Source organism: Mytilus galloprovincialis, chromosome 1, assembly GCF_965363235.1.
Source record: "Mytilus galloprovincialis chromosome 1, xbMytGall1.hap1.1, whole genome shotgun sequence".
NCBI lineage: Eukaryota > Metazoa > Mollusca > Bivalvia > Mytilida > Mytilidae > Mytilus > Mytilus galloprovincialis.
In genome coordinates, this window is record NC_134838.1 from 20,996,945 (window position 1) to 21,010,063 (window position 13,119).

Consider the following 13,119-nt stretch of genomic DNA (forward strand, 5'->3'; position numbering starts at 1 on the left):
GGATAAATTTTGGTTAAGATACTTATAAATAAAGATGGATATAAGAAGATGTTGTATGAGTGCCAATGAGACAACTCTTAATCCAAGTCACAATTTGTAAAAGTAAATTACTATAGGTCAAAGTATGGTCTTCAACACGGACTCTTGACTCACACCAAACAGCAAGCTATAAGAGACTGTTAACACTGATAAGAATAAACCAGGGGTAAGATACTTATAAATAAAGAGACTGTTGACACTCACAGGGATAAACCAGGGGTAAGGTACTTATAGATATAGGGACTGTTAACACTCACATGGATAAACCAGGGGTAAAATAATTATAAATATAGAGACTGTTAAACTCACAGGGATAAACCAGGGGTAAGATACTGAAATATAGACACTGTTAACACCCATAGAGATAAACCAGGGGCAAGATACTTAAATACAGACTGTTAACACTCACAGGGATAAACCCAGGGTAAGATACTTCAATATAAAGACTGTTAACACTCATAGAGATAAACCAAGGGTAAGATACTGAAATATAGTCACTGTTAACACTCATAGAGATAAACCAAGGGTAAGATACTGAAATATAGTCACTGTTAACACTCATAGAGATAAACATTCATAGGGATAAACCAGGGGTATGACACTGAAATATAGACACTGTTAACACTCATTAAGATAAACCAGGGGTAAGATACTGAAATATAGACACTGTTAACACTCTTAGGGATAAACCAGGGGCAAGACACTGAAATATAGACACTCTTAACACTCATTTGAATAAACCAGGGGTAAGATACTGAAATATAGACACTGTTTACACTCTTAGGGATAAACCAGGGGTAAGATACTGAAATATAGACACTGTTAACACTCTTAGGGATAAACCAGGGGTAAGATACTGAAATATAGACACTCTTAACACTCATTAAAATAAACCAGGGGTAAGATACTGAAATATAGACACTGTTTACACTCTTAGGGATAAACCAGGGGTAAGATACTGAAATATAGACACTGTTTACACTCTTAGGGATAAACCAGGGGTAAGACACTGAAATATAGACACTCTTAATTAACACTCATTAAAATAAACCAGGGGTAAGATACTGAAATATAGACACTGTTTACACTCTTAGGGATAAACCAGGGGTAAGATACTGAAATATAGACACTGTTAACACTCATAGAGATAAACCAGAGGTAAGATACTTATAAATATACAGACTGTTAATTCTCACTGGGATACGACAGGGGTAAGATAGTTAGATATAGAGACTGATAACACATTACACTGATAGGGATAAACCAGAGGTAAGATACTTCTACATACAATGCTGTTAACACTGATAAGTTTAACCAGGGGTAAGATACTTATACTTTAATACTTCTGGCTAAAAACATACAACAAAATTCAATCTCTGATACTCAGAAAAGAGCTTTAGCTGCTTCAATGTTCTGGTCTAGGCCTACTTGCTGGCAAGAGTCACCAGTGGAGTCATACCAAATACTTTATGTTTGGTACATGCAGTAGAAAATCTCTGCTTACAAAATTAACCCAGCTAAATTTGTATTATTTTATCCAACATTTTTCACATGTTTTAGGCTTGATTACCTACATTGTTCTACCACTGTAGAAGCTGTAAATGATCAAACGGTTTTAATTTTACCAAAGCTAGCATGTTACAAAAACCATATCAAGCAAGAATTTCAGAATTTTTAGTTACTGAATACATTGGGCATCGGGGATGGTTATCATTTTTATCTAAAGTGTAGAAAAAAATCGAAGTATTTTTACCATAATAATTACTTCATATGTTTAATAGGACCTTGCATGAACAAATATGAAAATTGATCTTCCTTGTTTGATAGATGTTTCATGATATGATTTTATTGCAGGATGTCTGTAGGAAAAGGAGTACTGCTGAAGCTTTATCTACAGTTCCCCCACACTACTAATCTGTGATATTCTCAGGCAGCTAAAGACTTGTGGACAAATTGGGAGATATAAATGGACATTCAGGATCATAAAAGTCATCAATAGAAAAAGAAACATCAAAGACAAATTTATTGAAATGACATGAACAATAGTCAGAAAAGTAGAATAAACTTGAACTGAAAAATGTGATTTTTAATGCAAAACTACTGCTGAAGAAACAAACTATATGTTTTAATGCATGCAAAAGGATCACCAATGCAAACATTAATTTTGTTGTAAAGTCAATCCTACAGAGGCTAATAATTTTTTTTTATTATTGTCTATGAATAGAATACCAAGTTTGTATGGCTATGATGTATGAAGGAGTTTTAATGTTGTATTTGATCTTGAATGTACCAGATATATTGTGTTGATATAATGTTGTGGGTGCAATATAGTATGTGTATGGTGCAATTGGAGTGAAATTTTTCCTAAATTTTTAGTGTTTATATATATTTCAAGTTTGAATTCTTTAATTTTTACCAAACACTTGATGTGAGATGCCCTTGAAAACTTGGATCATTTTCCTTAACTACTAAAACATTTAAAACCAAACTTACAATATTTTAAGAGGTTGGATCTTTGGATCTTATTCAGAAAACAAACATGGCAACCATTGATAAAAATATAATTTTTCTTATTGGCTTCAACTAATTATGAAAGTATGTTGCTTATACAGTTTAAAGTTTAAACTGATTGACCAATCAATATTTTTGTTAATTGGTGACTTAATTTTACATTTGAGACCAAGGATTTGTATAGTAAGATTACTATGCAAATTCTTATTGAGAGTAAGGTAAACAACCTGTTATTATGGTGTGGAAAACAGCTGAGTTGCTAAAAACCAAATACACATATATATGGCAGAATTTTTATGGAACTGATGAACCCATTAGCTAGGAACTTTGAAGCTGTTAGCTTATTGGGTTCTTATCAAGTGCTATTACTTTTTGGCGATCATCTGACCAATATGGTACCAGCAAGGACAGGCTTTTTACATTGAAATTATATTTCAAAACCTTGATATTGTTGGAATATGAATTTTAACTGATTGTATTGTGTATCTCTTGTGAAATATAATTGTGTTTCATTGTCTTGTTGTATGCATATAATTAGTGAATGGAGTTGGATATCAATTTTTGATGGATTGCATGGGTACAAAGAAACCACAAATTTTACTGTTTAACCAATAACAAATATACTGTATGGTTATATGCAGACTTTTGGAAAAACTCAAAAACAAATATCCATGAACATTCAAGTTTTCCTCAATCCACGAAAATTATTACCCATGAAAATAAATTATTCCACAGTATGACATACATGTTGAAGCTATTTTATTGTCTGTCGTTTTATTCTTTGTTAATTATACAATGTAATAAGTTTTAAATATTTTGTAGCTTGGTGTAGTATATTTTACAAATAGAGGTACAGTATTAAATTAAACTTGCCACAATCATCATTTTTGTTGAAATGTGAATGGTCAAATTTTGAAACAAGTGAATTACAATTTATTGCCTAACATTAAATTACAGTGCCACAACGCTAAGACCAGTATCTATATGTCAGATAGAAATTGTGCTATGCATTAGATAAAAGGGTATTTTGAAATTTAATTTAAGAAAGAAAATGCACAGATTAAAGGCCACACAAAATTAATTTGTTGCTCTTCTGGTTTAGTTGGTTCTTAAAAATTTGAAACACAATTTTTTAAGCGAAGCATTCACAGTAAACAGGGGTGATATGATTGCCCTCCTGCATTCATTAAAAAAAACCAGTACAATAATTTTACTTTGTATACTGAGATCTTATACCATATCAAAGATTGCTTGTTATAAATAATAGTAGATTAAGAAGTACATCAGTTAGGTTTCATTTTTCCCTTGAGAATTCTAGTGTTAACTTAGTTCTTTGCATTACATATGGTTTGTATTTATTTTGAATTTTTATGTTATCAATTTCAAAATATTCCAACATTAAGACACTTTTTATGTAAGACATGATGAAATACCTTCAGGGGATAAAATTAATTTAAATATACTACATTCATCTTTCAACTACCTCTGTAGACATTTATAAACTGTACTAATAGACTATCTTCATATTACTGTCTTTTGAACACAGAGTTTTGATTTTTTTTCTACAGGTTACCTTTTCTGAAGTAGGACATCCAGGTACTCAGTCATGTAAGAGTAACTTAAAGAAGTAAAATCAAGCTTATAATTGGTATAATTTATGGGGAAAGTTAATTGTTTTATGTTTTCTATACACAGCAAAATCATTTTAAAACAGTTAAATTTCCCACCAGATTGCACCAATCATAAGTTTGATTTTACTTCTTTTGGTTGCTCTCCATTGACAGGGTACCAAAATGTCCTGCCCACAGGGTAGGTAATCTGTTGAAACATTATATAATCCAGAGTCAAAAGTAGGGAATATGAAAATGGTCTATTCTGTATGGTTATTGTAGAAACAATCAAGTTACTGTATCATTAGGGCATTTTTTGTCTCATGTGTAGCCACTCTGAACCAAAAAGATTATTAGGACTATTAACTCGTTCTGAAACATTAAAGGAAAAAACAGTAGATGATGTCAACTATCTGTACAAGCAAATGTACTCTGTATTTATGAAATAACTGTTTTCTGAATTCCTTTAGTGTTGGTAAATTTTTGTTATTATGGTATTTGATATCCAATAATATTGTTTAGTCCTATGGTTTAAATTGTGCATTCATCAATTATATATTGTTAATTTTTACCAATAAAATAAGAAAAAATAGATCTTGTATTTCAGTGCCCATTTACATACCAACTAGTTTGACAGTACTTGTACTATATATTATAGCAACAATAAGTGGTCACATGATTGTGTGCCTATCACTTGTTGGGGGAAATTGTGGGTTTGATGTCTGGCATGGTTAATTCAAAAATTTTAAAAGTTGCTTCTCCTTTCATTTTGAATAATATGCAGTCTACCTACAGGCTTAAGAGCCAGCATGGTAAAAATCCATTTCAACATGTGATTCATAGTACGCAGTAGGGTATAAGTTTTTTTGATGATTTGGTCTATGATTTGTATGTCGCACAGCAGTATCAGAGAAGATTTTTTGTAAAAGTTAAGGACAGAACCCAAGCAATCGGAAAAAATGTTTGAAATACATTTACTACAATGATGTAAAATGTGTTCCCTATTGGAATTTCTACACTAGAAGCACATCCTGTAAATTCTATTGTGTGGGAAGCTTTTGATGAGTTCAGCCTTTTCTGACTGATTTTAATGGTGTACTGTAATGCCACTGTCCCTGGTAAAGGTCAGGGTTGAGCATTCAAAACAGAATAGAGAATGGAAACTGGGAATGTGTAAAGAGACAATAACCTGACCAAAAGGCAGAAAACAGCCCAAGTCCACTAATGTTTAAAACAGAGAAAATCTTGCACCAAGGGGTGGGCTTCAGCTTACTGACTGCAATACAATAATGTTTAGCAAAGTGGATGCCAACTTTTAACTTCTTAAGGTGTAACACCACTAATTCGGGCTAGGCCAGAAAGTAATACATATTTAACACAAAATAGTTCCTATGCATGAGTGTTACTTTCAAAACATGTAGAATATTTAGGTATTTTTGGTATCAAATGAAAGGTGAAGGACTGGTGATCATTGTAGAACACTTTTTGACTTACAATTTTGAATATTAGATTAACTGGAGCAAATTTTAAATAGAGGGTACATTTTGTCTGTTTGTCAGATCTAAATAACCTGTTTGGTACATCCTAAGTTCCAGTGACCAGTTCTTTCTTATATGCCATTAAAAGTATGCTGATTTTTCAGTACGAGACACCATAAAGTGTTGCTTTGACATGCAATGATTGCCACTTGAAACTTAAAACAAAATAGGTGTGCCTGCTTGAAATGTAAGAATTTAACAGAGAAAGCAATGGGGCCATGAATTAGTAGTTTACTTCCTTAATTAACATAATTAAAACTAGAGGCTCTCAAGAGCCTGTATCGCTGACCTGCCTCTACCTGGGTTTTTGAAATCATAATAAAAGATAAAATTTGGCTACAAAGTAACAACACTTGGCCAGCACCTCATTAGGAAAGGAACATTTATGCTATGTTTGGTTTCATTCAATTCAGTGGTTCTCTAAAATATGAAATTTGTATGTATTTCCCATAGGGTCCTATGTTAAACTAAGCCCCCGCTGGCGGCCATCTTGGATGATGGATCAGCTACAAAGTAACTACACTTGGTCAGCTTCTCATTAGGAACATTCATAAAAAGAAGAATTTTGTATGTATTTCACATAGGGTCCTATGTTAAACTAAGTCCCCTGCTGGCCGCCATCTTAGATGATGGATTGGCTACAAAGTAACACTTGGTCAGCACCTCATAAGGAACATTCCTGCCTTGTTTGGTTTCATTCCATTCAATGGTTCTCTAGAAGAAGTCATTTGTATGCATTTCCCATAGAGTCCTATGTTAAACTTAGTCCCCGCTGGCTTCCATCTTGAATGATGGATCGGCTACAAAGTAACAACACCTGGTCAGCACCTCATAAGGCACATTCATACTAGGTTTGGTTTCATTCCATTCAGTGGTTCTCTTAAAGAAGTCATTTGTATGCATTTCCCATAGAGTCCTATGTTAAACTCAGTCCCCGCTGGCTGCCATCTTGAATGATGGATCGGCTACAAAGTAACAACACTTGGTCAGCACCTCATAAGGAACATTCATGTTGTGTTTGGTTTCATTCCATTCAGTGGTTCTCTAGAAAAAGTTCAAAATGTAAAAAGTTAACGCCGACGACGGACACCAAGTATGAGAAAATCTGACTTGGCCGTTCAGGCCAGGTGAGCTAAAACAAGAATATGTCCCCAGTACACGGATGCCCCATCCGCACTAACATTTTCTATGTTCAATGGACCGTGAAAATGGGGGAAAATCTCTAATTTGGCATTAAAATTAGAAAGATCATATCATAGGGAACATGTATACTAAGTCTCAAGTTGATTGGACTTCAACTTCATCAAAAACTACCTCAACCAAAAACTTTAACCTGAAGCGGGACAAACAGACTAACGAACAGAAGAACGAACAGACGCACAGACCAGAAAACATAAGGCCCATAAATGGGGCATAAAAACTCACAATACCAACAAAACTTTAGATAAGGGGCAGGTGCAAAAATGCTGTTGGGTTAATCATGTTTTGTGAGATCTCAGCCCTGCCCCTATACCTGTTACCCTATCACATACTGTATGTGCCTTTCCCATGTTAGAAGCCTTTAATTCAGTTGTTGGTTGCTGTCTACAATATTTGTTTTTCTTTTGTTTACAATAAACAATCCCATTGGTCTCATTCTTACTATAGTGAATAGTTAGTTGCACATTTTATAATGCTGTGACCTTGCTACATATGGGTTTTGCTTCAATGTTGAAGTGACGTATAGTTGTTTCAAACCCTGTTTCTTGGTCTCTGGTGGAAAGTTGTGTAAATGGCATTCATAGCACATCATGTCTTTTTAATTGTCAGCAAAGACTTGGATCTTATATAATGGACCTTGTATGGATAATTTCACTGATGAATCTCTTGTAGATGAAACCAGTGTCTGGCGTAATAAAAAATTCAATCCTAATATCTATGAGGAGTTTAATTACAACCACGGTCAATGCCACTGCTGGGGGAGTTTTTTCCCCCCAAGAGTATCACCAGCCAAGTAGTCTGCACTTCTGTGTTGACATGAATTATCATGGATATGGTCATAATTATAAATCAAATTCTCCAGAAATTATTAAATTATGTGTATTTGGCAAAACTTATAGGAATTTTGAGTCCTCAATACTCTAGATCTTCAACTTCATGCTATATTTGGCCTTTTAAACATTTTTTTATTTGAGCGTCAATGATGAGCCTTTTGTAGACAAGATGCACATCTGTTATACAAAACTTGGTATCCATGATAAGTATATTCTACTTATATACAAAAGTAGATATTTGACGAACCTTTAAACTCCACATATGTTTTTACCAATTAAAACATAGAAGGTGAAAAATCCTGACTTAAACAGTGAAGAAACAAGACTGAATCAGTATTTAGTGTCATTTTATTTTGTTGTGAGATGAGTTTTAACTACACATGAATCATTTGACCCAAGATATACAAAACAAACACCAACATGATTTATAACATAAAGTGACTACTCAGTCATCATGAACTTGTCCAAAATATGGAAGCTTCAAGAGACTTCCCTAAACCTGTAGATTTATGGAAAATGATATAAACTGAAGTCCTTCAGTCTATACTAGTAAAAAATTGATTGCATCTACATTCAACTATTTGGTTTTCCTTAAACATTGGAAGATATATAGACCATATTGTACATTGTCAGCTCTAAGGAAATGAAAGAAAATAGACATTTATTCATAGGAAAAGATAATCAAATAATGACAAATTCATGATGACCGAATAATATATCACTTATCATATGAGGGAATATTTGAACTAAATGAATCTGAGATACATTGGAAAATAATATTTGAACATTATAACATGTAACAAGATAATCAAACTAAGAATAAAACATTTCATTTAAAACAGGATATCACAACATAAATTGGTCATGAAATGCTGAACATTGAAGGTCAATAATTAGTATTATAATGGATTTAGATGCTGTAACATGAAATGTAGGCAAATGGTTATAGAATTGTGATAAATTTTGAAACTTTTATAGTTTTTTTTTTAAACAAAAGAACAAAATGAATACTGTGGGTTCAGCAATTTTCATGGGCACTATTTTTTGTTGATAGAGGAAAAATTAAATTTTCAAGGATATATCTAATTTTGTGTTTTTGCCAAAGTCTTCATACTAGCCTATCTAAAATTTGTACATCTTTGAAGATAAAAATCTGTTGTTACCAGTAAAGAAAATTGGTATCCTACAAAAAGTAATGAATCCTCAGAAATAGTGTTTTGTTCTGTGTTTTTTGTCTGAATGTATAGCCATCATCTATCTTCTTATTATAAAACAATAAACTGAGTAACCCAGTGTTATGTCTGATACTTCTGTTTTCTATGGTACCAAACACCTTGACTTAAATCAATTTGTGTTGTTTGAATTTCAAAAAATATGATAAATATTTACCTTGACCCTTTGACAAAAAAATATGAAATTTCAAAAAACTTGAACCACACACTTTATCGGAAAAAAAAAATCATTGGATATATATAGCAGTTTAACAAACACTAATTTTGATCATTGAGAAGCTTAAAATTTTCTTAACAATAGAACATAGTTTAAATGTTCAGTTTATTTTTACAGAGTTATCTCCCTGTAGTGTTATGTACTTCTTTTTAATATTTATTAGTAAGCCTAGCTGTTACGATTGAACAGCTTTTAAACATAACAATATTGCACTGACGAGAATAGATAATACAAAAATATTGCACAATTAAATAATACTTTCACACAAATAAACAAATACGATTTTTTAAATCAATCTATTAAAGATACAATAATCTTTTTCTTTTTATTAAAAAAAAACAATGGCTTAATGGGAAGGGAAAAAATAGAAACACAATGGCTTAATGGGAAGGGAAAAAATAGAAACTGTGTTAAATCTGTTTCAATTTATAACATTAATAATAAAAGGAGTTGAGGAAATACCCCAAATGAAGGACTTCTCAGTATTTAGGGTATTTTAACATCATTAAGGTTAACTATAAATCTTATGGTTCTTTTGTATTTCCATACTGCTATTATGGTGAAAGCAATGTAAAAATTCAAAACTGATATTTCTTATGTTCAAAAACGATTTTGAGAAGACAAATATTAAACAAAATGGTATCAATTCACATTCATCTAATAACTCGTAACAAAACCCTGAATAAAAATAAACAAGAAATAGGTTCTGGGAACTAAGTCAAATGTCTTTAGCACTGCCATTATAAGAACTTAATTACTTGTAGATGAAAATGAAAAATCATACTATGATTTCTATAATTTCTATTAGCTGTATTGCTTTTTTAATAAAAGATGGCGCTTTAATATGTGCACTTCCTCTTAGAGACCCATGACTCATTATTGACTGTTTTAAAGAGTTATCCCCCTGAACCAAGGTCTACCCTTTTAAAGAGCTCAACTCAATAAGCTTTATTACATTTTGTGGAATTGGTTTGAATCTTTAGTATGAAAAATGTTTTAAAGCAAGCGGCATACACACACTGATTTAACTGTAATTACATTATGAAACTATCACAATGTAAAATCTGAGCTAATTATCACATAACAAAAATTTACATGTTCCGTTTACACGATCTAAGTAACAGTGTATGACCTGAATATTAACCTCTTACAAATGCTGTGCTGACAATGATAACATTTATAACATAAAGGGTAACAATAACTCAATAAGAAATCTCAGTAAACATATTTGGCACAAAATAAAATGATTCCCCACAGAGTTATGTCCCTTTGGACATAGAATTGGAATGGAAATTTTATACACATAATATACATATAACATTTACAAATATGTTCATCGTTAACTTTGTTAGATGAAAATATAATATTTACTTTATGCACAACCAGGAAATATACAGACATTCAGATTCTCATATGAAGTTGCTACCTCTTATCCTAATTTTATATACGTTTAATGTACTTTCATTTACTTGAAATTTCTCGTTCTAAAGATATGAAGAAATTTTCAGATGGCAAATAATGATAAATCTAAGTTTTAATCTAAATAACTTTGATTTTTAGAGTAAATTTTATTTTGCGAGAAATTTCCAATGGTACTTTCTGAGCACATGTGTGAAATATTATTTTTTTTATATAAGTAGGTTTTAGTCATTAATTATTTTTGTGATGATTAACTGAAGGCATGAATAAATTATGGGACTAAACAAAATGTGGTTAAAGTGTTGATACCAGATTAAAAGAGTGTAAAAACAGAAAGGGTTTACTGTGCTGAATATTAACCCCTATAAAACATGAGTATAATCTCATATTAAATCTTATCACATAATATAAACATAAAGCTTAAGACCTAGTCTTTCATTCTCGCTCCTCACACATATCCTACATCTATAATTATATACATATTTATAATAAAATTCTAAATAAATTTCTATACAGTGAGTATTTTACAACTTAATTGAATAAGAAATGAATGTCAATAAAATATAAAACTTTTCAAAATATGTTCCATGATAATTGGTAAAACACTTTTGCCCAGATTGGTAAATCTGTGTTTTTATGATCAAAATCTGTTCAACCATTATGAAATGTCTGTCCTTCAATATGCATATTGGTGGTCGTCAGAACTTGGTGGGTAAAGGACAAGATATGAAAATGTATTTTGCAAGTTTTTCCATTCTACTGGAATGTTTAAATGTTATTAAAGTGAATGAATGAAAGCTTGAGCACTTTGCTACATGACATGTTAGAATGCTATTAGATAATTTTAGACTCAACAATGTCTTAATGTTGATAATTTATTATGAAAACATTTGGTATTTAAAAGAATTTTTTTTTTTTTACTATGACAAAATGATCATGTAAAATATTGTGCAACATTGATTTTATAATATATGTTTTAACCTATAGTAATGGTAGGTATCTTTATTCTTCAAAAAGGTATACCATAATGAGTCATGGATTCAAAACTCTCCTTTCTTAGAGATCAATATGTTATTTTCTAACAAAAGATGATGAAAATATATTTGGAAGCCAATTCTATTCGGAGTGTTCCAGAACATATACAATAGTTCTAGCACATCTTTCGTTTCACAATCACGCAACTAAAACAACACCAACACAAAAAGTAATCTCAACATTTTGATATGATTGGCTTCATTGTGATCAAGTGACTAGACATTATATATTTATATACATTCACAACCTGATAATTTACAGTGTTCATTATATATATGGCACAAATGAGCAATGGTTTACATTTCCAATAATTATCTGACATTCAGCATTGTGCACAGATTAATAATAGACTACATGAATTAGCTGAAATGATAATCTGAATGAAGATTTCAAATTGTACAAATTGTTGAATAAAATGACAGTTCTGTATAATAGGTAACTATTAATATGTGCAGGATATGTCTATGTCTCAGCCAAAGTATCAGCATCTACAGGAGTTTTCTTGGTTTTCTGTGTAATGTCACATTGCCTAGAGGAGTATTCTTGGCTTTCTGTAGCATAGCACATTAAGTGTAATTAGTACTGTAGCGTACATTTTAAAAAAAAATTGAATTTGCCATCACAAACTGAATAGAATGTAAGCAAAATCTTCTAATCCTGAACTTCCTCATCAATAACATGTCTTAATCTTGATCTTTATACTTTGTCTTCCTTTCACAGAATGACAATTACAATATCACAAGATCTATATTGTTTTTTACTCACATCATACAATACCCTTACAGATATACTGTTATCTGAGATAATTTCACAACCATTAACAAGAATAAACAATCTACTATGAACTTCTTTCACTAATTTCGCTGAACTATGCAACTACATTTGTCACTACAGAGCCGTGATGACTTCTCAGCTGGAATATTAAATTCAACATTGTCACAACCATGATTTTATAACAGAATGATATGGCAAGACGCTATCGTTGGAAGACTGTAATATAAGCAGTCAAAACTGTCATTATAGCACAAATCACTGATAAATGATGTCTTTTAGCATTGTTATGATTATTGAAACTTTCATACTTTCCAATTGAAGCATCATAACTTTTAAGTGCACCATCACCTGAAAAAATAGATTAAACATAAACTATATATCTGTCTAATATATATACAAATTATCAAGCATACATCTTATCAGGCAGAATTAACAGAACTACAGCAATAACAGAGCAAGATAATTAACAAAACTACAGCAATAACAGAGCAAGATAATTAACAGAACTACATCAATAACAGAGCAAGATAATTAACAGAACTACAGCAATAACAGAGCAAGATAATTAACAGAACTACTGCAATAACAGAGCAAGATAATTAACAGAACTACAGCAATAACAGAGCAAGATAACAGAACTACAGCAATAACAGAGCAAGATAACAGAACTACAGCAATAACAGAGCAAGGTACTCAGGCTCTTTAGAAAAT

General features: G+C 31.6%; 2 protein-coding genes across 13 annotated transcripts in view; one reads left to right on the forward strand and one right to left on the reverse strand.

Moving 5' to 3' along the window:
* LOC143068808 (6-phosphofructo-2-kinase/fructose-2,6-bisphosphatase-like) overlaps positions 1 to 4,752 on the forward strand; it is a 53,993-nt gene extending 49,241 nt beyond the window's left edge. For all 9 annotated transcript variants that reach the window (XR_012976253.1, XM_076243181.1, XM_076243164.1 and 6 more), the window contains one exon: positions 1,894 to 4,752. Coding sequence is in view for 8 of the 9 variants with exons in the window: in XM_076243181.1 (XP_076099296.1) it covers positions 1,894 to 1,953 (60 nt within the window). In the remaining variant the exon portion in view is untranslated. The remainder of the gene's footprint in view (positions 1 to 1,893) is intronic.
* A 3,309-nt stretch (positions 4,753 to 8,061) lies between these two features.
* LOC143068875 (neuroglian-like) overlaps positions 8,062 to 13,119 on the reverse strand; it is a 123,190-nt gene continuing 118,132 nt past the window's right edge. For all 4 annotated transcript variants that reach the window (XM_076243222.1, XM_076243237.1, XM_076243229.1 and 1 more), the window contains one exon: positions 8,062 to 12,756. In XM_076243222.1, coding sequence (XP_076099337.1) covers positions 12,611 to 12,756 — 146 coding nt within the window. In that variant the 3' untranslated portion in view covers positions 8,062 to 12,610. The remainder of the gene's footprint in view (positions 12,757 to 13,119) is intronic.